The sequence below is a fragment of the Cyanistes caeruleus genome, chromosome 1 (genome assembly GCF_971803275.1).
Source record: "Cyanistes caeruleus chromosome 1, bCyaCae1.hap1.1, whole genome shotgun sequence".
NCBI classification, from domain to species: domain Eukaryota; kingdom Metazoa; phylum Chordata; class Aves; order Passeriformes; family Paridae; genus Cyanistes; species Cyanistes caeruleus.
In genome coordinates, this window is record NC_141701.1 from 83,322,225 (window position 1) to 83,348,864 (window position 26,640).

General features: G+C 39.8%; 2 protein-coding genes across 9 annotated transcripts in view; one reads left to right on the forward strand and one right to left on the reverse strand.

Annotated features, from left to right (window-relative positions):
- PIGN (phosphatidylinositol glycan anchor biosynthesis class N) overlaps positions 1-5,392 on the reverse strand; it is a 99,028-nt gene extending 93,636 nt beyond the window's left edge. Inside the window, exon 1 of one of the 3 annotated variants that reach the window (XM_086899155.1) lies at positions 5,259-5,392. The gene's annotated coding sequence lies outside the window, so the exon portion shown is untranslated. The remainder of the gene's footprint in view (positions 1-5,258) is intronic. The other 2 variants (XM_086899164.1, XM_086899168.1) reach the window with 2 other exon arrangements.
- A 300-nt stretch (positions 5,393-5,692) lies between these two features.
- RELCH (RAB11 binding and LisH domain, coiled-coil and HEAT repeat containing) overlaps positions 5,693-26,640 on the forward strand; it is a 76,339-nt gene continuing 55,391 nt past the window's right edge. For 2 of the 6 annotated variants that reach the window (XR_015289709.1, XR_015289708.1), the window contains exons 1-2: positions 5,693-6,260; positions 21,980-22,069. Coding sequence is in view for 4 of the 6 variants with exons in the window: in XM_086899187.1 (XP_086755313.1) it covers positions 5,774-6,260; positions 21,980-22,069 (577 nt within the window). In the remaining 2 variants the exon portion in view is untranslated. The remainder of the gene's footprint in view (positions 6,261-21,979; positions 22,070-26,640) is intronic. The other 4 variants (XM_086899187.1, XM_086899199.1, XM_086899177.1 and 1 more) reach the window with 2 other exon arrangements.

Sequence of the window (26,640 nt, forward strand, 5' to 3'; positions counted from 1 at the left end):
TTTTGCCAGGTATTTTATACAAAAACAGCATGTCAGTAATTAAAAGACATAAAAGAATAAAAGGCTTTCACATTTACAAATACTGCAAGAAAAAACAAACCAGTACAGCTGCAGAGAGCTGTCCTGTCCTCCTCTGCTCGTGTTCATTTATTCCCAAGCCAAATCTCTTCTTTGGGCTGGCACAGGCAGTTGTACAACTGGATAATTAAGCATTCTAGAGAACTAATTCAGTTGAAAATAACATCAAGAAAAAAAAAACCAAACAAACAACCCCATCATCAGGAAGAATAAAGATAACTTTGCTGTAGTTTAATTCTCTGAATTTCCAACACAAACCTCTGTGTTGGCAGCAGGACAGGATGCTATCTCCTCCTAACGAAAGACCTAACTCAGCATGTTCAAAGCACATCCTCAGACTCCTTCTTTGAAGCCTGCACCTCATATTAGTTGTAGTCAGCAGGCCATGTAAGGAAAAAAAAAAAAGCGGATTTTTTTTTTTTCCAAAACTGTGCAAATACTAAATTGAAGAGGAATAACATGAAGCAGACAACAAAAGCACACGGCAGCTTCCCTTCCCTACCTCCACTGTCCTCCCCATGGTGAGGCAGGGTAAGGCACCCATCTCAGAGCCCCTGCAATACCCTTCTCAGCAGCCTACAGTCCACACAATGTGCTCCATCTTCCAGGCTATGGTGAACAAGGCCCAAGAAATTCAACACTCAAGTGTTTACAGCATCATAAAAGGTCACACAGTTGATTCACAGTTTATATATCCTCACTCAACTGTAACAGCAATTCTTCCTCACATATTCATCCTCACAAAACCATAAATATACATATCATAATAAGATATTTTATTTATTTAGAAATAAGATTTCTAAAATACTTCTTAAGCTCTAAGTGTGTTTGATTGCTTTTTTTTTTTTTTTTTTTTTTGATGGTAGGCTTCCAAATACCAACTGTTTACAGTAACACTTCAAAACAGCAGTTATGGAGGTAGAAAAACACAGCCAAACTTGAATTCAGAGGGATTTTGGGGGGTTGTTTTGTTCAATTCAGGTCTTCATCTGATTTCATGGGCCATTATCACATTTTTGGTGATGCTGAAAATATTTCCAAGTGCCCCTTCACACTGCTTTACTACCTTTACTTAAAATCCCAATTTAACAAACACTTTATAAAGTAAGTTTGTCTGGGTAAAGCTGCATCTGAATGTAACACACAAGTAACCATTAACCACTGATACAGGCTGGTCTCATTAAAAAACATTCCCTTGAAACTGGAATGGACAGATACAATTTCAGAGACACAGCAGAGCTGTTTAAGTACAAGTTACCAACATTATGTGTCTCAACATTTGCATTATTTGGCTCCTGCAAAATATCAAAATATTTTAGAGTTAGCAAAGTACTAAAATTGATCTTTAAGGGCTGAAAGCAAACAAAAATCATAGTTACCTTCAAGTTTCTTTTGAAAGGAGGCCAAAAAAAGTTAGCATTCACTAAACATATATAAACAACGATTCCTTCAGGCAGCTCAATTTTAGAAGAAAACTTAAGAGTTTTCTTCTAGAACTCACAGATCAGCGTTATTTTAAAGTAAAAATCAGATTTGCTTCAGATAGTTCTCCATTATTTTGTTCTCTGTGCCTCAATTGGGATTCCAATCAGATGAAAAAAAGCTACTCTACTTCCCTGTAGGACCCACTAGAACACATTAACTCATATACTTCAAGTGTTCAGCACAGAAAAAGCCCCAGTTTGTACCTGATAGAATTAACTTCCTTGAATGAAATTAGCCTTGTCTGTGGAAGCTGAAACAGAAACCCCCTTAAAGCTTGTGTGTTCACTGGCTGTGAGAATGGCTGGTGCTGCACCAGAGTAGTGCAGAAAGAAAGAACACTTTTCACAGCCATGACCCCGCCAAACAACAGAGAGAACCTGAAAATGATCATATGTTTCAGTTCACTAAACTCTCAGGCACTAGCTCAAGATTTAACACTCCTACCAAAATCAACACAGTAAAAGCAAAGTCTATTATTTTTCTATTCATTTTTCATCTCAGGGACCATAAATTTAAAAGTTCACCAAAAAAACATGCATAGACTGAAAAAAGCACCTTCTCCAAAAAAAAAAAACCTCTTCAGATATTTTTTGTACAAGCCCCGTGTATTTTGGAATCTTAGCTTTCCAAGATGTATTTAGATATGTCATTCTTCAGATACAGAACTCAAAGCCTTTAAAAGTTAGGAGACAGCAACTCCAGTATGAGACAAAGCAGCTTGATGAACAATCTGCCTCTCTCAGAATGACTACTGAATAATTAACTTGTCTGCCTCAAGTAGACCTATATAATGCTCCATTTCCAGAACTCGAGCAGCTTTTTCTGCCTCACACATCCTCTGGGGCACTATCAGGTTTTCTTCTCTGGTTTCTCAAAACAATACCCCTTTGGCACATAATAAACTCTTTTAAGCATATTGTTTCAAGCATATTTCTCTACCTACACTCTTCAGTCTTGGAATACAAATTTCAGCCAAGTTAGTTTTTTCCCAGCCATCCATAAATTATTTTGGAGCAACTGAGTGACATCTGTAAATATTTAATTTAGTTTCACAAACCCAAACAAACTTCTTCCAAAGCACCGACACAGCGGAACGCTTTTACACTGATTTCGCCGTGGAAGGGTGAAAGAAGTTAGTCCTTAGTGCCACAGCACAGAGGACAGAAGGGTTTCAGAGGAGCAAGGCAGAAGGGAGTGCTGGAGCCCCGGCGCAGGCGCTGCAAACCCCGCGGATCGCCACCAGGGGCCGCTGCAGGACCCCGGCAGGATTCTCCCTCCTCCCCAAAGGCGGCAAAGCACCAGACCCGACCTTGACAAATTCACCCCGAACAAGCTCCAACTCTCCAGAAATGAAAGCAAAAAGCAGAAGGTTTCTGTAAAGGTTCTCAATTCCACCGGAGCAGCAACAGTAAAATGTTCTTGTCCTTATTTTTATTGTGATCCCACCAGAATTTTAAAGCCTTTTCAACGCACTGCTATTTTACTTTATGCTATGACTAGTTTATGCTCTGCCACTTAGGCTCTTTTTTGTGTATCAATAACATAAAACAATACAGCAGTAATAAAATCCGAAGTTTATTATAGGACAGAACGCTAAACTGAGTATAAAATTTATGGAAAAGTTACGTGAATCCCAAACTGGAAAGCACAGTCTTTTACAGCAAACTACCATGTGAATGAAAGAGTTTGGAGTGAGCACTTGAGAGTGCTTTTAGATCTCCATGTCACTGCTAAATATTCACATTATTCTATTACCAAGAGTTCAGCTCCAATAAGCAGGTCCTAGCAGATGAGCTTTACTCAGAGCTTCCATTGGTGGGAATGAAGCATTTTCAAAGAAACAAAACAGAAACCAATGCTGGGCCTGTTTTGCATAGTTTCCAGTGAGCTCAACTTCCTTCACTACCTGCTGCTACACTCCAGCTTCAAGTTTTTTGACAGGTAACACACAAAGTAACCACTTTGCATCATTTTAAAAGTGATACTTTCACACTTCCAGATGCACAACTTCACAGATTCATAGAATCACTAAGGCTGGAAACGTCTTCAAAGGTCATTGGCTCCAACCATTAATCCAACAATGGCAAGTCTATTGCTAAAACACATTCCCAAGTGCCACATTCACGTGTCTTTAGAATATTTCTAGGGATGGTGATCCTACCACTTCCCTGGGCAGCCTGTTCCAATGCCTGATTACCCTTCCAGTGAATACATTTTTACTAATATCCAAACTTACGCATAATAGGAAAAAAATTCAATGGCACAACTTGAGGTCATTTCTTTTCCTCCTATCATTTGCCACCTGGGAGAAGGTGCTAAACTCCACCTTGCTACAGCCTCCTTTCAGGTGGTTGCAGAGAACAGGAAGTTAACTTCCTAGACTTCCTTTTCTCCAGGCTAAATGACGCAGCTCCCTCAGCCATTCCTCATCAGACTTGTGCTCCAGACCTTTCACCAGTTCCATTGCTCTTCTCTGGACTTGCTCCATCACCTCAAGTAAAAGAGCTTCCAGAACTGGACACAGGATTCGAGGTCCAGCCTCACCAGTGACAAGTGCAGGGGGATGATGACTGTCAGTCCTGCTAGCCATATTATTGCTGATATAGGCCAGGATGCCATTGGCCTTTTTGGCCACCTAAGCACTCTGCTGGCTCATCTCCAGGCAACTGTCCATCAGCACTCACAGGCCCTTTTCTGCTGGGCCAGACACTTTTCCCACAGCCTGCAGCACTGCCTGACACAACTTGTCCAAATCCCTCCGGCAGAGCCCTCTCACCCCCTGACAGATGAGCTCTCCGACCCAATGGAAGTATCACTCTACTCCCTGTTCCCTTTATCTGGCTCAGGGGCTGTACATCCTGAGGGTAACTGGCTTTGTCCTTAAAGAGTGAGAAAAAGAAGATATTTTGTACCGCAGCCTTTTCCTCATCCTTTACCATGGTTTCCCCTTGCATTCCACAAAGGGTCAACACTCTCCTTAGCTCTCCTTTTGCTGCTAATGTATCTGCAAATGTTCTGATGTCTTTTACAGCAGTAGTCAGATTAAGTTCTAGATGGGTTTTGGCCCTTTTAATTTTCTCTCAGCATAACTTTACAACATCCCTGTAGTCCTCCTGAGTTGCCTGACCTTTCTTCCAGAGGCCATCAGCTCACAATGCACCTGTGCTTGTGCTCTCCCTAATTTCAGCAACACCTGAGAGATGGCCCATTGGGAACACAGAGTTACAGAACCAGCTTGGCTGGAAAAGGCCTCTGAGATGAAGTCATCGAATCCAACCCATGACCGAACAGCCCCATGTCACCGAGACCATGGCACCGAGTGCTGTGTCCAGTCTTTCTTTAAACACCTTCAGGGACAGGGACAGTGACTCCACCATCTCCAATGTCCATCTGCCCGGGGGTCCTCGTAGGGCGCTGCTTTCCCCGGGAAGCCCTATCCCCAGACAACGCAACCCGGCGAGGTCTGAACCCCCAGCCCGAGCTCTGAGGCCAAGCCAAGCCGCTCATCCCTCCCGTCCCAGCGGGGCCGGAAGACTATAGGGGCTGGGTGGCCGCTGTGGAGGCTGCGTAGCGGCCCAAGCTTTGCGGAAGCGGGGAGGCGCAGCCCGTGCCCACCCCCCTTCCCGGGGCCGCAGCCTCAGGATCCGCCGCCCCCTCCCCGCGGGCAGCGCCGGGCGCCCACGCGCAGGACTCACTCCTCTATCCCCCGCCGCGACCCACGGACACTTCCGCTTCCGCCCGCCCCGGCCCGCCCCCACGCTGTGCGTCACTACGCCACGCCCCTTTCGCGCCCCGCCGCGGGCGCGCCCTAAAGCCACTCCCCCACAGCACGTGGCCACGCCCCTCAACGTCTCTTTCTCTCCCCCCGGGCCCCGCCCTGAACCGGGCGGGTGAGCGGAGGGGGCGGGGCCGCGTGCCCGGGTGCCGCTCGCGGTTGGCTGCGGGAACTCTCGCGCGATCGGGGATCCGGAAGCGGCAACAGGGCGGGTGGGAGGCCGCCGAGGAGGCGGCGGCGGGGAGTCGCTGTGGCCGCAGGTGTCGGCGGCGCCCGCAGCAACAGCAGCATCGTCAACATCGTCGACACCATCGCAGGGGCCCGGCAGCGTCTCGGGCCCCGGCCCCGCCAGGAGGGGTGTCTGCGGCGGCGTCTCCGCGCAGGCTTTTGCCGCGGTAGCGCCCCGGCAGCGGTCGCGCCGCGCCGGGCTGTAAGATGGCGGCGGCGGCGGCGGCGGCGGGCGGGGGCGGCAGTGTGAACCCCTTCCTCAGCGACTCGGAGGAGGACGAGCCCGAGGAGTCCCGGCCCGGCGGCGGCAGCAGCAGCAGCACCGAGCCGGGCGGGCCGGCGTACCCGCAGCAGCAGCCGGAGCCGGCGGCGGGGAGCCCCGAGGAGCTGCCGGGTCTGCGAGCGGCGGCGCCGGGCGATGCCGCCGCGGGGGCAGGGGAGCTGCCGAGGGTGCCGATGGACGCGATAGCGGCGCAGCTGCTGCGGGACCAGTTCCTGCTGACGGCGCTGGAGCTGCACACGGAGCTGCTGGAGAGCGGCCGGGAGCTGCCCCGGCTCCGCGACTTCTTCTCCAACCCGGGCAACTTCGAGCGGCAGAGCGGCACGCCGCCCGCCGGCGGGGCCCTGGGCAGCCTGAGCAGCAGCAGCGGGCTCGGGGGAGCCGGCGGCAGGGAGCCCGGGGCCGGGCAGCTCAGTAAGTGACCCTGGCTCGGGACCGGGGGGACTCCGGGAAGCGAGGACAGCCACCGGTGGGAGCTGGGGATTGGGTAGGGATGACTCTCGGCGTCGCTGGGCGGCCAGGAAAGGCGTTTGGCATCGCTCCTTGTTCCAGTCATTCCTTGCTTTCTCTGAGCTGAACAGCACTCGGGGAGGCTGTAGGAGCGGGGCAGCCGGGGGCGGAGGAGGTGGGCTACCAGGATCGGTGTTACCCTGGTCCCACAGGCGTAGTTTGATCGAGCTTCGGTATCCCTGTGAACGTCACGGGTGTTTACCAAATGTGGAAGAAATGATTTTCAGCAGCTTCTTTAGTGCTCACTGCCTGGAGATAAATCATACGGTGCTAGGAAAAAGAGTGGGGTGTTATGCCGTGGGTGCCACACTTAAAGTCTAAAAACTGTCAGAAATGGGGTATAAGGAGCCAGGGTGTTATTTCTGCTGGTGCATCTAAAGATAGGCCCGAGTTTCACAAGTCACTTACACAACTAATAAAATGCTTCCTATAATTAATGCTACCATGTTTACCAAGTGTCTGTGATCTTTGGCTAGCCAAGGAAATGGGGAACAGTAAGTATACTGAATTGGTATAGGTTCAGGGAGCAAAAGGAGTGCAGGTATGGGTGGGACAGTATTGTCACATAGCTGGCCTTAAAAGCTTTCAGTTTTAAAAGTAGCACACGTGGCTTAGAATAAAATCACTGCTGTGTCTTGTCAGTATTGCTGTTAAGACACGTAAGATTCTACAAAGGGGAAAGTCTGTGGAAGTGGCTTTGGGAAAGAGAAGCTGAGCAGCCACCTGACTTTTGAGGGCTTAATGAACTCGTGGGAAGGTATTGAAAGGAATTGTGGGTAGCAGACAGGTGAAAGAGTTAATTATGCGTTTACCAAGATAACTAAAGGCATTTTGTGAATGGTCCTATATTTTCATTTCTTTTAAGAATTTCTGATGTTGCAAAGACACGAAGTTACATTTAAAGTTTGGAAATAACTAGTAGCATGTGGATGGCTAGGATAATGGAGATATCTAAACATCAACTTCTTGGCACATTTCAAGATCTCTTAAAAAACTGCAGTTTTCTAAAAAAATCTTGCTGTGTTGTTTATGTTCTCTTGTTTATGAATAATTACAATTTCATACTTTTTGTCCAACTGAGAGCTTCAGTGTGGTCTTCTTCATGATATGATGAGTGAATGTTGGAAAAACTTGTGCTTCAGGGCTTTGAATTGATATAAATTTCTGGTTTATCCCCAAGCTGCTTCCTTGGGGATTCCAGTCAATTAATCTGATTTAGTATTCTCTTTTCTTTGTTAACATAATAAGTTGTTTCCAGTTGTTGATACTTCGCATACTCCAGAATTAGGAAAACAGCAACCTATGTGTCTGTGTTGTTATGCATGCAAAAAAAATCACTTCTTGCAGTCTCAGACCAAAGTACACTTACATAAGAAAATCTTAATTATTATTTTGCTGACCTGCTTATTGATAGATGCCTGTGGGATGTCCCTATTAACAAAAGAAGGGAGGAGGCCGTAGCAGTGGGGAAAGAGAGAAGGGCAAATTAACACTTAGTTTGGACACGTTTAATAATACTGAAGTGCTAAAAATAAATATCATGCTAGACCTTATGCTAAAGGTATGTCTTGAAATCTGCTATCTACAGTAGGTTAGAGAGTGCATTTCAAAGGATTCTTTTTGTCTCAACAGTGATTCAAAAGGCACTTTACATTAATTGACATTGAAAGGTGACAGATGCAGAACAATGAAAAAATATTTTTATATAGTTCAAGTAGCTTTTTTAACTTGGTGCCATCAGACTTTCAGTGCAGTCTGGAGTCTAGCATTGAGCTAGCAATTGTGACAGTGCTGTTCAGACTGATTCTGATTGAACAGGAGCTGATAATCTCATGCCTCTGTAGTTATGTCATTTTCCAAATACCAAAAAGTAGATGGCAGAAGACTGATGGGCTGAAAATTGTGGTCTTTGGAAAAGTTGCCTCGCTTTTGCCCTAAGCATCTCATATTACCTTATTTAGGTAGGTGACTGAGCTATAGTTCAGATCCAAAAAGAAGTCCGAACAGTTTCCTAAGTTGGTCAAAATATCCAGTTTTGTTGAGAGATCCAGTCTGTTGTACCTGCCTTTATAAGAGAGTTGTGCGTGTACCTTCTCTTGCTTTAACATGCCCAAAGGTATTTCAGAATAAGCTACTAGTTTTCTTAATAGAAACTATTGATGTAGAAAGTAGTGCAGTTTGGTATGATTGCCATTTCTAGGTCATGTGAATTTTATGCTTCAGTAAAAAAAAAATTCATAACATCATTAAAAAAATTATTTCTGTTGATTTCTGAAGTCGGAATTTCTTCTCAGTGCTAGCTTTCTACCTGTTCCTCCCAGCCCCCAAGTTAGATTAATTTCTCTGGCTTTATTCTGAGATTTTTCATAATTGGAGTGGATGTAGAAAAAGTATGACTGGCAATTCTTATTGAATGTGAAGTATGTTTGGAATGCTGCCTGAGGATTTCCACTGAGCAACAGAAAGCTTTCGTACTTTGCGTACTGTACAGAATGGGAGAATTTCAGTACGAGTGTTCATTGCCTAAAAGGACTCTGAGAAGTGCCAGTCTAAACTCTGAGTGCATGCTGGAATTTATTTTGGCGTGGTTTTATTTCTCCCCTGTCTTCAAAGACTGTTACAAAAAGATTTTGCTGAAGTGTCATCGGATTTAAACAACCAGCATCATGTGGTCAGCAAGTGACTTAGAAGCTGTTTTGTCTTTGAAACATGCTTCAGAGCGCTTGGTTGCAACAGCAAATGACAGTCAGATGACTGGGATTTCTTACTTTGCAAAAACACCCTTCCTTTTTTCAGCAGCAGGAACATCACAGCTACAAACTGAGATTAAGATATATTGTGGAAATGTGTCTTGTGTCTAGCAGCTTTGCTTTTCTAGTTTGAAGCAAATTCACACTGTGAAGGGGGTAACTATTCCTTTAGCCCAGCACCTGTGTACAGTCATCCTTGACGTCCTGTATCTCAGCTAGATGTTCCCAAACTTCTGAGAGCTTCTATTGGTTTCAATAGCAGTTGCTTCATGTCTGCTGGAGCATTTTGATACCACCTTTCTAATGCCACTCATGTGAGCAGTATGGTTTGGAAGTCCCTCCTTCTTACTGTGTTCCAGATCTTTTACAAGGCTTTAGTCAGCACCTACGCATTAAATACAAATTTTTGTCCCTATCATTTTTGCACAAGAAGGTAGAGTACACGTTGAGACACTCAAAATTTAGAAATAAAACTGTGGCTCAAATGTCTTATCTGTGTTCCTGGACCACAAATATGTTTATTATATGCATGACCATAATTCAAGCATGTGCATAGTGGGTGAAGAAAAGTTTTTTTTAATGTGATTGATATGTTGCCCTTTGGTTGCTATGTTTGATAAATACCCTTTCGTGAAGGAATGCAGATTATACTGGTAGGACTAGTGTTAGTCTTAAAATTTGCCATTTATTTTTTTCTTTATTGGCACAAAAATGCAACATTCCCAAAATTTTAAATGTCTTTAATGAAAATCATAAGGGGTTTCAGCATTTATGTTACATTTGTGGTTTTCAGGAGAACATTTTTTTCTAGTTATTGCCATAATGACATTGTTTATAACTTTCTGGGGATTTGATTCCTGTTATATTAAATTAATCCATTAGCACAAAGATATAAAGTATTGCTGCTGCTGCTTCTTCATAGTAACCTCCTGTCTTTGTTTATTATTTGGAGTGTTTGATTTTCCTTTTGTTGTTGTTTATGGGGGGGGGGGGTGGAATATTGTAATGCATTGCTCCTTCTGCTTGTAGCCTTTGAAATTCAGATGGATCCTACTGGATAAAGCCAAATGGGAAGAGTATACAGATTCTACCTTTGTGAGAGGGGGTGGTAACAGCTCTTTTCAATCCTCAATCACAAACATTGTAATTTTTTGCGGGGCTTTGCCATGACCAGTGTTTCAACATATTTTTGTTATGAATGAAAATATAGCAGAACAGGGCTACTTCCAAACAGTTCACTATACCTCAGCTTAAATAGCAGTCTAAATAAGTCAGGAAATTGAGAAGATAGCATGTAATTTTTCTTTTAATGACTACTTATTAGGTGTTGTCAGCTCAAGTCTTTGCCTTGTTACTTTAGGAAAGCAAGCAAAAGTACCTAGTCCTGTTGGGTGTATCTGCAAATAAGGGGAGGTAGACTGGCAGCTTGTGAGTAAGAGTGGTTTTGCCACCTGGTTTGGAATATGTGCTCCTCTGAGAAAGGACGGAATGGAAAGGTGCAGATAAATAGATAATCAAAACTGCTGGTAATCAACAGATGGAAAAGGCTGATTGTTGTCACTTCTAATGAGGTACAGAAAGCATTTGAAAGAGTTGAGGTTTGTACGTAACGCTGAAAGAAAAGGAAGAAGAGTTCGCTTCGAACCTGCCAGAAAAGAGCGATGCCTGGAGGAAACCTGAGAAGCTTGGTAGTGCTCTGATGTTGGCTTTACTGATAGAGAAGCCGGGTGAACTTTTCCTGTTGTGGCTGCTTTAAACCCACTTGATTTTACTGACACTGGCATTTCTGACAGGTTTTCAGTAGCACACACTTCATAGCTTACAAGCTACTTATGTTAAGGCTTTTGCAACTGTTGGACTTGTCAAGTGACTAAAACTGGGTGTGCTGGAAGCTGTCCCTGATGGATGTGTCTAAGCTTTGGCTGATGTCTGTGTTGGGCTGATTTGGGATGTAATGGTAGATTGTTCTGGAGACAGGTTAGTCCCCATAAGTATGTAATTACACAAAGAAGTAACAAGATAAGGTAGCATGATAACCGTGACAGTTATGGACAAAGGAGAACAGAGTAGAAGTCTCTATTACTAGGCAGGTAGATTTCAAGTTATCCACTGAGTAGCGAGTGGCTATGATGACTACGTTGGATTTTCCTGTATCATAACTTAGTGCATGATGTGGTTCTTTTAGGTTCATCAGAGCTATGGGATAGGGAAATTAATTGCTTTTGTCCTGACTTCTGTTTTGTTCCTGTGCCAGAGTTCCTGTTACTTTTTGATGTTGTGGAAAGCAGAAGTGAACTTCTCTATATAGGCGCTGTAGCTAGTTCAGTTATGTGTGAATTTAAACGTCCTGTGGCTGAAAGCTTCAGCAAAACAAGCTGGATTTGTGCTGAAGCAGCACACCATCATTCTGATGGTTTTGCTGTTAGGGAAAAAAGGGAATGTTTTCTGGGTTTTGGGAGTGGAAAGAAGGAAATTAGAATGTTGAGTTCAAGCTTTGCATTTCAGAACCAACCATTGGCAACTTTTCTGAGTTCTCCCATATGTAATTTCAATTTTGTGTGTTATATCAAATTCCCTGTAGCTTTTTTTCCCCTCTGAGAATTACCTTTTTCTTAACAGAAGATATGACTCATAGACTCTGTCCAGCTGAGAGAATGCTTGCTGAAAATTTTACATGAATTTCATTACCTGATGAAAAAAGTTTTGTCTAGTATTTGTAAGCAAGTTATTATCAAGTAGATATTAATATCAGCTATGTTGGAAGCTGATCTGTGTGCAGTTCATCTCCGTTAATTGAAAATTTGTAAGTACTGGATTTCTATGTTCTGTAAACACAGAATTAATGAAAATATAGGAAAAAATCTTTTTCAGGATGTTCCTACACTTCCCAACTAAATTAAGATTTTTACAAAATCTGAGTTAACTTATATCTATGGAGCTATCTGAAATACAGCATGAGGAGTATTTTTTTCAATTAAAAGGTAAGTCCTGAAACCTTATACTGCTGGGTTCAAACTCACAACTCCTTGTCTTCAAGGTGTTACTTGTATTTGGTTTTCTAGTGTATTGTGAAGTTGGAGTTTTGAGAAACTGAGTTGAAATCTTCTGTAGCACAGGCTAAAACATTGGGTAATTCAGTAAAGGTTGTAGGCCTTATGTATTTATTGATGATGTGAATGCCTGAGACATGCCACTAAGTATATTGAGTGTGTTGGACAAATAGTTAAGACTGTCTCTTTTTTTTTTTTCTTTTTTTTTTTTTTTAAAGACAGACCAAGTTGAAAAAGCTTTTGAGAAATAGTGAGCTCTTCCTTCCAGTCCACTGTAGGGTAGAGGCAATTTTCTTCTTCCCTTCCTGCAGTATAACTCGGCATGATAGTGATGCAGCTGATTACTTTGTTGTTGAATTGAAGGAAATACTGCTACATAAAAAGTCACAGAATAAGAATTTCATATTTATATAACAATTATTTTTTCATCTTATGTGATGTTAGAGAAGAGAGAAAGCTATGAGCTGTTTTGTCATTTGAAAAAAACTTCTGGAGTAAGAAAAACCATGGCAAAAATAACCTCAGAATCACATGGCTGAGGTGGAAAGGGACCTCTGGTGATCATCTGGTCCAACTTCCTGCTCAAGCAGAACTACTGTGACCTACAGCTGGTTTCCCAGAGTCATGACCAGATGGCCTTTTAAGTATCTCTGGGGATAGAGACTATCACCCCTCTGGGCAGTCTCTGCCAGTGCTCAGTTACAGTAGAAGTGTTTCCTGATGTTCCAAAGGAACCTCCCGTGTTTCAGTGTGTGCCCACTGTCTGTGGTCTGTCACAGGTCACCACTGAGAAGAGCCTGGCTCTGTCCTCTTTGTGCCCTCCCTTCAATTATTTATACACATCATGAGACACCCCCCTGAGCTTTCTCTCCAGGTTTAACAGATTCATGTCTCTCAGCCTTTTCTTGTAGAAGAAGTGCTTTGGTCTCCAGTTGCTACTTTTGGGGTTTTTTTTTCAATTCTCTAGAAACTACATGGACACAGGTTAAGTTTTAACTGGAAAATTTACTACTGTCCTAAGGAAAATGTAGAAACTGGGCAAATGAGAATTTACTGAAATTTAAATATTAAAAAAAAACACGAGGCAATACAGTGCTTGAGAATAAAGAGAGATAATGTCCATACACTTTTAAGTAGTCCTTCAGCAAGGGCAACCATTAAGCACTAAATTGGTACAATTTTTCTTCATGTTGGTGTTTAATAGAAAGCTGGGTTAGTGTGACAAATGGAAAAATCCTTGTGGTGCAAGTTAATGGATACATTTTGGATAGTGCAGTCCTGCAGCATCAAGCACATGGAGTTAATTTGATGCTGGTGATGCTTTCTAATTTCTGCTAAAGCCAGCTGGGGTCATGAGCTGGAAGAAGTACCTCCATGCCATGCTTCACCCTTAGCTGTTCCATTTTGGGAAGGTTTGTTTGCTCAAGAGCACTGCAGCTTCAGCTACTCCTTGACCTTGTAGTGGGTCAGGTTGGATTTGATGCTTTTCCTAAGGTCACACCCCTCTGGACCTCAGTGTTCACTGCAGCAGCATCCAAATGGCTTTGTGCAGGGCCAGCTCAATTCTTTCAGACTCAACTAACTTGACTGCTGCCTGAGATTTTCTATGCAGTAAGCTTCTCTCCAAAAGCAGCCGGGTTTTGGTATAGCTCTCCAGGAGATTAGCCCAGGTGCATCTGTATCATAACCCAGTTCTATGAGCACATTATTCCTGTTCTAGGGTACATGATCTTATCTACTTTCTACTTGCAATTTCGTATTTCTGATGACCTTCTGCAGTGCGCCTGTTATGAGAGTAATACTTTTTTATTGCAGTTTGTCTGCAAAATACTTGTTTTACATATCTGGTGGTTGGGTTTTTTGTTGTGGTTGGTTGGTGGGATTTTGTTGTGTTTGTGTGGGATTTTTTTCTGTTCTTGGCCAGCAAGCATAGGTTAGTTTTCCCTAATCAGCTTTAGGGGTTTACCCTCATGTGAAATGTTATAACTTGCTATTTATATGAAGTAAGTAAGTGTATTTATTGATCATCTGTTTTCAATCTGGTTTGGACTGTCCATCATGGACTAATACTGAATGTCTGTTCTAGGTAATTGGTAAGTAGATTGTTCTGACAACTTGGAAGTTAATTTTATTCTAGTAGCTTTACTTAACTAAGTTTTCATTTGATGAGGGTCTGAAGTCTTCAGAACATACCAACTTGGAAAATTCTGCAGGTCACATTGATTAGGAACATCTGGGAGAGAGCAGAAGAGGCACTTGAGTTGCAAAGCAAGGTTGGTAGGTCAGGTGCTTACAGTTCAGTGCCTGATACAATGAATTAATTTAAGGCTTTTTGTTCCATCCTCGAGTTACCATAGCAATGTGGAATGTGTTAATCTAGTAAAATTTACAAGTTGAAGTTGGTTTAAAAAATTGTTAGGCAAGTCTGTTTCTGCTGTAAAGGTTGTATGCTAGATCACACGTCTACTGCAATGGAGCAAGTTTGTTTTGCTGAAAGATCCAGCATTGCTAAGCTTGGAACAAGTTGAAACAGCAGAAATTTTAAATGCAGCAGACTTCTAAAACTTTTCAAAGTAATATTGCTCCAGAGATGTCTAAGTGTGGTACGGTTAAAATAAACTAACAGTTTTATTTATGGGGAATTAAATAGTTTAATTCATTTATTCATATGTATTGCACAACAGATCTATTTCAGTTGCTATGTAAGGTAGTCACAAATACAAACTGTGAATTGATGATCACTTTTTAAAGAGTTAATGATGGCTGATTGATTGATTTAAGGTAGAAAGGACTTCATTAAAACTCTTCGGGTTTTCACATTATCCCACATCTGTCACACATGCTTTTCTCACAATTTAGTTTACTCATATGCATGTGTGTGGCTCAGTACTAATATGGGGCTTAAGAATGTACAAAGAAATACAAGAGGACATTTATTCTTTTTCCCAACTAACCTCCATCCCCTGTTTCCTTGGCTTCTGCTATTTTGTGCCTGTGATACTGTGTAGGATAGCTGAAAATACAAGTTATTCAAGGGCGTACTTTTTCAGACCAGTAGCTTGAGAAAAGAGCAGGCCATCTGCTGCATGACTCTACTGGCTTCTTTCCTCTTGGTCTGGAATGTTTAGGATAGGTAAAGTACCTCACTTGCAGACTTTTTTACTGCCAGCAGAAATAGACCTAAAATGTGTATTCATGTATCTGCATTTCCTTAGGTCTGAATTTCAGTAGTTCTTTTATTGTATCTGTAGCACAGAGAAGAAAGGAAAAATGTGTCAGAATTGAGTGATTTTCATGGAAGCTTCTCAGGTGGGATCTGTTAGTAGAGTACTTACTAGTTTGCCTGTATCTTTGCATTTAAAAATTAGGTTGGGTGTCCTAAAATATAAGTTATACCCTATAAAATATGGCTACTGTTGTCCTTTGAAGATCTTTATGAATTTTTTTTCCAACATTTGATTGGACACCTTAAAGTTTTGGCTTTGATCTCTTCATGACATGATTTTCTTTTAGATGGAGAATTTTGCATCAGAGGTTCCTCCATGCAAGAAGAGGTTTATGTGTATACTGGGAGGAGGGACAGCTTAACTCATAGGAATAGCACAGCTCATCAGGAAAAACTTGTGTGTATTTTCTAAAACTACATGGAACTATATGGTTATTTTAAAGCTTGTCTTAGTAATAATCCATGGCTTGTTGGTCAAAAAACATTGCAGTTGGGGGCTTTTATAGTTTCTCGCTTTTCAGAGATCCAAACGAGTATCTCAGAGTAAGCTGGGTTTTTTTCCACAAAGAGCTGTAGTTGCATGCTTTTCTGACATTCATATTCCCCAACAACTTTCTTTGTATGATAGTTCATAATTTTTGGAGTTTAATTTACTGCTGTGTGTTAAGGTGTAGCATATTTGTTGGTCAAATTATCCTGTTTTGTTTTGGTTTTTAATTCATTATAAAATCAAACCTTAGCAATTCCCTATTTGAATAATTTTGTTCTGCAGCACAGATTTTCAGTGTCCAGTTCAAGAATGAAGTGCAACTTATTTCCATTCCTGCAGAGAATTGTATTCTGGAGTCATATTGGGTTTTTTCTTAACTAGAAGTAAGAAAGAAGTAAGAAGCCATCACGATGATGATGCTAAGGAATAATTGTTGATAGCCGCAGTCATTCACTTATGTAATTTTCAATGCCTGGTTTTATTCAGGATAAGCTAGGAGGCATTAACCTGAGATGGCTTCTAAGTAGAGTTGTACCTGACACTGAACTGGCAGGCCTTGTTTAATGTTTGTCCTTAGTGAAATCCTATATAGTGAAAATTTAATTTAGTGAAGAGAGGGTATTATTATCAAATAAAATTGCTATTGGTGGAATAAGTTGCTTGTAGGATAATTCTAATATTAAAGTTAAAACATTTCAACTTTGTCTAAAGTAAAAGAAAAAAAAGACTAAATGAAATAAAAATTCTGTGCTTCTGGAAGCAGAGCCGTGCTTGGATGAATATTCAGAGTTCTTGACATAAATCTTCTAAGTATCCAATATCATGAATAATGTTCTTAACAGTTTTTTCCAAGCATGTGGCGTGTTGTGTGTTCGCCTTTGATAATGCTACAGTAAATGACAGATACAATTGTATTAAGCACTTGGGTAGAATGTATACAAGGAGTGTTCTTTTGCTTGGTTTTGGGTGTTTGTTTTTTTAATGCAAAGTCATGTTGGTTTTTTCTTCTCCAAATAGGGATGGGTGGATGTTAGAGTCTACCTCATGGCCCTCATAGCATTACAGATATAAGTTATTATCCAGACATTTACTATCTCAAACCTGAAAAGGTTGTATCTCCCTGTGACATGTGTGAGTTATCTGCCTACAGCTGTTTCATCCTCCATATAACCATATAATTCATGTAAAGCCTGGCTTAAACTTTGAAATGTATTGTCCTAGTATCCAGTAGGAAGCTGCTCTGATTCTGACTGGGAAGGATTCACATTTAGTTCCATTTGTATGCTAATCAAAACCTGCCTTCCAGTAGCCAGTTATATCTCCAATCAGTGTAAAATGTGATTAGCCAGCTATTTCACTCAGCAGTTTAAAATATGGCAATAGTCTGGTTTCAGGATTACAGGTATTTTTCATTACAAGTGAACATTTACTTAGCAAAGTGAGTCTGACATGTACAAGCATAGTATTACTTCTTGTCCTTGAATTTCAAGGAAAAATTGTGGATTTCTGGGTCTCCATATGTTCCATTTGATTATTTGTTAATACATGATGATATGATTTCCTGTGATCTTAGAGGAACTGTGATAACCGGGCAGCTTTACCAACTAGTAATTTTTAAAATCAATTTGGATATTTGCAAAGTAAATTCAAATATCTTCTAAATCATTAATTTTGAAAATATTTTTTCTTGAGCCTTCCTATCAATAAAAAATGCCACGTAATTTGTCTATGCTTTTAGCTGATTTACAGTGTCATGCACGTGTAAAGATTATTTAATGAGATTTTGTAGAAGAATGCAATTTATTTCTGCTTAATGCACATACTGTGACAAAATGGCTAACACAAAAATGTGGCTAATATGATCTTTCTTATTGTCCTTTAGGTAAACTGGTAAAAATAATTCTTTTTGTCATCAGAGTGAATGGAACATAACCTTCTTCATATTATGTATGTCACTGGAGGGGGATGTATCACTCTGAGATTTCTCTGCACTTTCCTACTTTAGTAGTTATGCTCAACTTTCAGGGAGAGCTGAATATATGCCATGGGAACAGAAGCTGTCAGAAGAAATCTGCATGTCATCTGGTGCCAGTTCTGGGAATAAGAAAAAAATTTAAATTCTTTTCCCCTCTGGAATGAAGCAATATGTTTAAGACTGTATAAGTCAATAAGCAAAATGTGATGTTGAACCTGATTTTTAACTTCACAAATTAAATTAAATTAAATGCATTGCATTTTTTAACATATGGATTAAAAATCTTCTTATCTTTGAGTACATGAATCTTGGCATTCTGATTTTGCTCATCCTTTTCCAGTGGTAAAGGTAAGAGACAAGAACTGTGCACAGGCTCTCCTTTATTATCCCAATATGTCTCCTGGCATTTCTCTAGTATGAATTATGAAAACCCTGAGCCTATTTCACTGCTTCTCTATGCACTGTGGTGCTTTCTTGTTCCATATTGAGGTGATCTGTGTTCTGCAGTTGTTTATACCTGCTTGTCAAAATCGTTCTTGTTACTTTGCTTTTACCGTTTCTGAAACATGAAGCTAACAGCAATTATTATGCCAGTATGCACTAGGAAAGCTTTTAGCAAAAAGAAATTGCTAATTAAAAAGTGTTTTAATAAGAAAGAGAAGCTAAAATCCATGCACAGGAGACTGTTGATAAGAATGCATATATCAAGACAACAAAATGGGTTCACGCTGCTGTGGCAGATTGGGTTTCTTTCTGGGAAAGAAGCAGATTTCTGCCAAAGCGTACTTGTCCTTTTCAGTTTCTCCACAAGAAGTTGCTTTGATATTCTATGCCAAATCACTTGAGACTAATTTTTTTTTTTTTTTATTTTACAAATTAAGTGAATATATGTCTTCTAAAAAAATTTTTTTTTTTTTTTTGTCCCCTTTCAATTCAGAAAATAGTTCTCTTTTCTGAATGCTGTAGTTGAAGTGCTTCTATTCAGTGTTCTGGAGTACAACTACTTGTACTTTAGACAAATGATGATGTTTCACATTCCTCAGGTGAGCTGTGACTGAGCACAGCCCTTCCCTTCTATTCCTTTCCTTCAAACAGCCCTGCCCATTTTCCTAACAAATGTGCTGCCAGCAGGGAGGTGCCTTTTACACCCTCTTGATCCTTTGCAGAGCAGGTACATCCTTCATGGAAGCGCAAAATACGAGGTTCTAGGATGTTGTTCCATGATTTTCTAGACAACGGCATTAGTTTTAGGAGTTAAACCTGTGCGGATGACTGCCTGCAGAGACAGTGGTAGGTAGTGAGGCCACAGACACAGTTCCCCACGGTGACATTGCTGGCAGGTGAGGAGATGGCACTGGCCCTCTGCTTTCACTGTGGGCACTGAGGAGCAGCGCCATGCCCAGCAGTGCCTGTGTGCCCTGACTCTACTGATAATGACACATCTTGGGTTAGGTGCTGTGCTGATGGCCATGGACTTGTGTAATGGGGAGGAGGATCAGCATTCCTGGCAGAGTGAAATAATGGTAGCAGGAAACAGGCCACGAGGTGTTCCTTAGTAGATCTTCATCGGTTTCATCAATCTGAATCTACCTGTCTGTTCATCCTCACAGTGTCAGCCTGTATGAAAAGGAAGTCAGATGTCTGCTTTATTATGAACATCGTAATGATAAAGTAAAGTCTAAATGTGAATGTACAAGTTTAAACCCTCTAAATTGCTGCTGTGCATGCAGGGGTGGTGCTTAAGGCAGTTTCTGTGTGCTGAAATCGTAAAACCCCTTGGTGTTCCTGTAGGACCATTAAGGTTGTAAAACTGATTGGTATTGTGAGTTGTTGGATTCACAGCTGCTGGTATGATCTTAAGCAGCTTCTGTTGTCTAAATCCTAACAAAGATTGTGATTACCCCCTGCTTTTTTATAGGCATCTGCGTTTTGGTGGTTTGGGGTTTTTTCAATAAATTTTTGCAAATTGCAATAAATTTGGCAAATAAGTTTGTTTTATGCCTGGGTTTGTTTTATCAGTTTTCAGGGGAGAACCTTGGCCTCTGAAGTGTGCCACTAGTCATACAAGGAAAAGGTTGTGTTGCTTATGGCTTTGGATACTTCTCTAATCATGATGTCGTTGACTTAAGCTGAAAATTTGAGCCCTGTTTCTCTGATGTTACTTTGCTTCTGTTTACAGTTCAATTGGAAAATTGATCTGTGAACATGGCAGTACTGCAGGAGGGAACAGTTTTATTTCTGCATTTACCGTAGCAATGCTGTATGTGAGACTTGGTTGCTTCTCTTCAACATCAACTTTTCATTGAGATCTGCATTTGAATGTTGTCTTGAATTTGATTTCAAAAAATGATCTTGTAGCCCCCACTGAAAATTTGGAGCAGTATCTACTCATCATGGTGCTGGGTGTTTTGAAAAGTCGATTCTAGAGACTCTCATACTGTGCATGAATTTGTGTTTGCTTTTGAACTTAATCTCTTCAGATGTGATTCCCACTGGTCTATTTTCACAACACTCCATTTTCCAAAGATGCTGTAAAAAGAAATGTTTGCACTGTGTTGCTAAGCTATGTTGAACAGCCTACAGAGAATTACTAAATCAGACTAATGTCTGAAAAAATTGTAAAGGATAAGACTGGAACCTGCATATGAGGTTCAAACCAGTGTCTGAGTAGAGACTCATTGAGGAGCAGCAACCTGTTTAATTGTTTGGATAAGAAAGTGTTGCAACAGGAAAAAGCCCTTTAGTAGATATAAACTGCATATTGTCATATACTTTATGGTTAGGATTTTCAGGCAAGTCTTGAAGTTGTGGAGCTCAGCTAGAGTTGGTGACTTTAGTATCTCTGTATATTTTAGGTGCAAATGCTTTAATCAGTCTTAATTCAGGTGTTTTATTTAAGTATAATGATGGAGAGGATGTCACAAGACCTTACAGTACAACTTAGGCACAAATATACAAAGAAAGTCATTAACAGGATTTTCTTGGTTTTGTTTTTCCTTTTATACATAATGCAGAATTGGAGGAGAGGTTAAATACTTAATGATGTTAGTCATGACAGAGTTTGACTGACAAGTGATGGAATTGCTTCTATTTCCACTGACAGATAAGAGTTTTTTTGACAGCTCTGTGGAGTTCATTCTTTGTTAATGTGACAACAGTTCTAATGTAATTAAAATTATTTCTGAAGTGCTACATAGAAATTAATTTCAAAAGGAGAGGAAAGATACTAAGGTACTTAATGTAATTTTTGCATGTTCAATTGTGCTAGGTATCTGTTCAATTTATTTTGAGTTCTGTTACCAAGCAGTTTGTGCATTTTTATAATAAAAAGGTGAATATGTGCTTCAACAGACTTACCAAAATTACATTTTAGTTGATGTTTTTTTCTTTGTCATTCCCATAAAATGAAAAATATCAAGATCAGATCCAAACCTTATGCTAGTTACTGAATTTCTTGATTTTTTTTTCTTTTTTAAATTAAGAATTTATTGTAGAGTGTGAATATTATACCTGCAATAATGTGGACTGTGCTTCACTTGCTTTTGTTAGATATTGCGTTCCTTAAAAAATGTTAATTAAGTGGATATGTGCTGAAGTTAAAAGCTAGATCAAGAGATATGTAAAAAAGTATTTGGTCACATTGATATGCCTTAAAATGCTAAAAATGGGAAAAAGGAAATAGAGTATTTGAGGCAGTTCCTGGGTTTATGTTAAATGGGAACTGCTTGAAACTTGTCACACAACAGTTTGGTTTCTTTTACATTCTCACCTGTGTGTCCAAGCCAAAGTCCCTGGCCCTTGTGGATAAGGGCAAGTGCTACAATCCACTGCTTCTCATCTGCTGTGGACAGACAAGAAGTGCCATCTTTTAGGGGGAGTAAAAATCTCTTACAGTCTGTTCAGTAGACTTGCTATAGTGCTGCATTTGTGGTTCAAGTTTACTGATGTACTCTTCACTTATCAACCTTACAGACCTTCAGAAAATGCAGTAAAATGTAACTTCCTTGCAGAATATGTAACCTCCAATTTATACTATCTGAAATGAGATGCTGTTTTGACTTTTTCTGTAAAAGACAGGCAGCTCTTCAGGATTCTTTCTGATATCTTCTTTTTTTTTTTCCTGCCCCTTAAGATCGTGCTGGGAGCATCAGTACTCTTGATTCTTTAGATTTTGCAAGATACTCTGATGATGGCAATAGAGAAACGGATGAAAGAGTAGCAGGTAAGTGTTCTATATCTTTTAGGAATCACAGAATGTTTTACTGTTTAACTTATTGTTTCTCGCATAAGTATATTTAAATGAACATTCTGAAGGTGACAGGATTTCACTTACATGGTTTATCTAGTTGCTTGATGATAGCATCATGCTTTAGATGCTTCTGCTGTAATTACTGTAAATATTCAGGCAGGTGTACTCAAGTATGATTCCAGATGTCACCAGTGCAGAAACATGCAGTATACTTGAAAACGTGACAAGCCTTTGACAATAGAACTGTATCTTGATATTGCCTACTGACTACTACTGTTAAGCTGAAACATACACTAAATTACTCTGCATTGTGGTTTGTGACTGCTACATGGATGAAAGCTTTCTGATGTAAAGATCTGTTGCAAGTCATCTCTTAAATACAGCTTTCTTTGAGATCAAATACAGAATTTCCAAACCCAGAGCAAATTTGGGATTTACTCAGTACTATAAATCTTCTTTGCTACAAATCTTAATTATAGTGCTTTTCTCTCCTATTTGATTCTTTGATTGTTTAAGATTGGATTAGAGAAGTGTCTTTTTTTGCCTTTTGTTCTGAGCCTTTGGCACTTTTAATTTCAGGATCTATTACATCACCAAAGGCAGAACCTTCTATTATATTTTAAATTATTTTAGTAACCTTTTTTCCATGTGAACCATGTCTCTCTGTCCACATTTTTTTCCAAGTTGATATATGAAGTTAATCGCAGCTTCCACAGAGAAACTCTTAAAAGCTCTCTAGAAATGGCTGCAGAGCTCTGTTTACTTCTTGTCAGTTAGTACTGTTCAATATCCTGGCTCATGGAAGTTGTCCATGCTATGACTTATGCTCATATGGTTAAGCTTTATGAAACCTGAGGTGATGTAAGGTGCCATGTCTCTCTTCCACCCTGCTGTCTCTGCTCTGAACCACCAAATGACAAAAAGGCTGATGAAACATAGTTCTGTAAAGGATCTTCATTCTGAAATTTCATCTCTGGATCAGTCAGAAATGGTGGGAAAATCTCATTTTTCTTACCCAGCCAGTGTTGCTGAGTTTAAGGACTGGATTAAATTCAAAAATACAAAGCAAATCCAGGTGTTCTAGTGTTCTGGTCTAGAACTATCGGAACTTACTGTTCTTCAATTTATATGGAAGTTTCTGGATTATTATTACTATGTATGTAGCTACTCTCTTTTTCAATATACATAGTCCTTTTCAATAGCTGTAAAGAGAACTTCTAAACAAATTTTCTAAACAAATTATGTTTAAGGAACTCAAGAATTTGTGAATTGTTCCTGGAATGCAAGGAAGAAACAAACAAAATTACAATACTTTATTTCTTTTCATTATCTTAGTAGATTTTTTCCTGGTTCTAGTCAGTATTTCTTGGCAGTAGTGTTACTGAGAGAGCTAGTTTGATTTTTCCTTGGACCTGTCCTTAGAATTGGGTCAGAGATACTTAGAGAAAATATAGATGAGTCAGAGTTGACATCCAGTAAAACCAATTATGACAAAACATTAGTAACGAAATATTGATTACTTCCAGTATGAAATTAATATAACCTAAAATTAAGTATTAAGTAAATAGTAAAATTGATCATATTTTTGATAATTACTGTATGGTGATTGACTGCTGTCATATGTAATTTATGAGAAGATGGTATGTCAGGATATTTACAGTTCTGAGTTCCCTTAGAGATGTTTTTCAAAGAGTTATTAAAAAGTAGCATAAGAACTTGAACAAAGTAAGACTGAATATTATTTCTGAATGTTTTTAAAGACTGTAAGTTTTCAAAACTATACTGTTTCTATGTAAAATTCTGGTTCAGTCAGAATTGCTGAAAATATTTTGCCTCAATCCCGTTTAAATCCATCTTCCCAAGCAATTTCAAAAACTGATAAGTATTGATTTTACACATTAAAAAAAATATGTAAACAGAAATTTTAAAAATTTTGCAGATTTAATTCCTCCTTTAGACAAACTCTGGCTTATAACTTCTGCTTTTGAAGTTGCTCTTAGCTGCAGATGCACTTTGAAACCTAATTGGATGTCCATCTTGCTTATTTCTTCTAAAATTCTTTCTTTTTAGTGCAGAGTTTTGATGCTTAGGAGATTAAAATTGTAATCTGTTGTGAAAGCTTGGAGCCATAATCTAATAGTTGTATTTTTCTTTTGATAGTTCTGAAGATGAGGTTTAAGTAGTTTCTCTTCGTAAATGCCTTTCTCATGCTGCTATCTCTGTTTTTTACTGTTTGGACAGAACATGATTTCCATATCAGTTCCCTACCATATCAAATGAAAGATAGAAAATAAATACACATCAGTAACTAAATGAAACTGGTAAACCTCTTCCAAGTCAGGACTTCAAAACTGAAGTGATAACATTCCCTCTTTACAAATCCTTTTGTATTTTGGCAATGTTACTAAGCCCCAAATCAAAAAATGTGTGCATTTGTCATCATCCAAAGCATCCATATTCCATTTGCCGGTTATGAATAGCAGTAGATTTAGCTGCCATGTTTTTTTTTTTTGTTTTAACAGTCAAAAAATTCCTGGAAATAACTGTATCAACTTTTATTTGAAGTTGATTTCAGTATTTTAAAACTATTAGCCCACTTCTTTCCATCTGGCATTAGAATCAAAATTTGGCCTAGAAGCAAACATGTTTTGAAGAGTTGCTGTGAGCTTTTCCCTTGGGAAATCTGATAGGGGGAAGCTAAGCAAGTCCCTTCTATAATATTATCATCAGCTTGACTGAAAAGATGCAAGTCACAGAAGCAAGTCAGGATGTGGGTAAGTATGACAAAACTAACTGCAATTTAGAAAACATAAATTTTCTTCTTTATCTTCCTGATCTTAATGAAAATGAGAGTTGTGTAACAATTTGGATAACACATTTGTAATCCACTAAGAGATGAAAAAAAACCAAAATAGATCCTTACAGCTTGCAATTTACCAGATGGAAACAATTTTTCCTCTAAGACTGGTAAGTTTTGAATCCAAAATCACGTATTAAGTGCTTGAAATAATTGCTGTTAGGAAAAACTCAGTACTGAAGGATTTGTTAGGGGTAGTAGACCTCCTCCAAATACTCACAATTTCTATAAAGCAGCTAGAGAATGGAAAACCTGCTGCCTTCCTGTGTAATAAGGGTATACCTAACTTGAATTCCCACGGGATTTTCTTTAACTAGGTTGCCTGTCATTCAGTCTAAGGAACTGAATCTTCTGCCATATCTTAAATTTGCCATGGTCTAAACCATGTATTTGTATAATTGAAAATGTTTGTAATTGCTAACCTGCCTCTGACATCAACTGTTCTGAAAATCCAATAATTTTAAAAATACATGCTGTGTTTTCAGAAATGTTAAAATTAATTCTTATAATCAAACTCCATTTCAAGCATATGTATTCTCAGCTTTCCCTGTATTTGCATTGATTTCTAGCTAGTCTGTGTGTCTCTGATTAGCAGGATAAGATTTGAAAGGAAGAGACAAGTTCAAAAATACTTTTTATTTTTGAGAATTTCATTTATCTAGACTTAGGTTCAGTTTCCGCTTTTACAGAGCCCTTTTTTGTGTTTTTTAGTAGGCACTATTAAATTGTGCACACCAAAATCAGAGGAAAATCTTTTAAAAAAGAAACAAAGCTAAAAAACAGAACACAACAGGCATCTGTAGTACAACAGTCACTTGCTAACATTGTGTGTGCACTTTGTTCATCCTGAAAGCAGATCTGGTTTTGTCTTCCCATTACCTGGCTTAAGCCCTGTGAAGGAGTTGTAAGCCTCTTAAATCTCCTTCCAGGTTGAAGGTTGCTTGAACCTGAAGACAAGTCTGCTGTAGTTCAGGTCTTCTCTGTAGGTGGTCTTGCCTCATTAACTTCAAAGCATTAATGAGGCTCCTGAGTCAAGTGTTGGCCTCCCACTGTTAGTGACAAGCTCAAGTTACTTGCTTGTGTACCCTCCTGCTAGTCTTAATTTTTGTAGTGTGGGAGTCGTCTCTTGTGCTGAAGTACACCTTTCTGATTCAGGGCTATTTGTGTTATATGCTGAAGTGTTTCGTATTTCAAGGCCACTTTTTTCCTTGATACTTCCATCAGGAAGGTGGGAGTTGGGAAACCTCAGGTCCTGAAGTATGTTTGGGATAGTGGCTTCATTGCTAGCTATTGTTAGAGAATTTAAATTTCTTCTGATTGATTCAAAATGTATGTACAGATTCATCAAATGTAATGGGATGTTGTACATGTTTTAGAGGGCATGATTTAAGACATCTGGAGTTCTCTGTCTACTTGGCAAGGAGGAAGGACTCAAAATGTCATTTAAGGAGCAACAAAGTTTGTAACAGTATGAAAGTGAGGAAAGCTGGGTAAGCACAGAGGCCCTTGATACTTCAGAGGAGACCTGCTTTTAGTAGAAAATGTCCAAATGCCATATAGTGGCTTCACAACATAAAACTACCCTTCTACCATTATCTGAAGGTACTGAGTACTTCATAGTGAAGTATGCAAAAATCTGACAAGGTATTCTATGTATAGATTATAAAATTCTAATGGAATTGGAAAT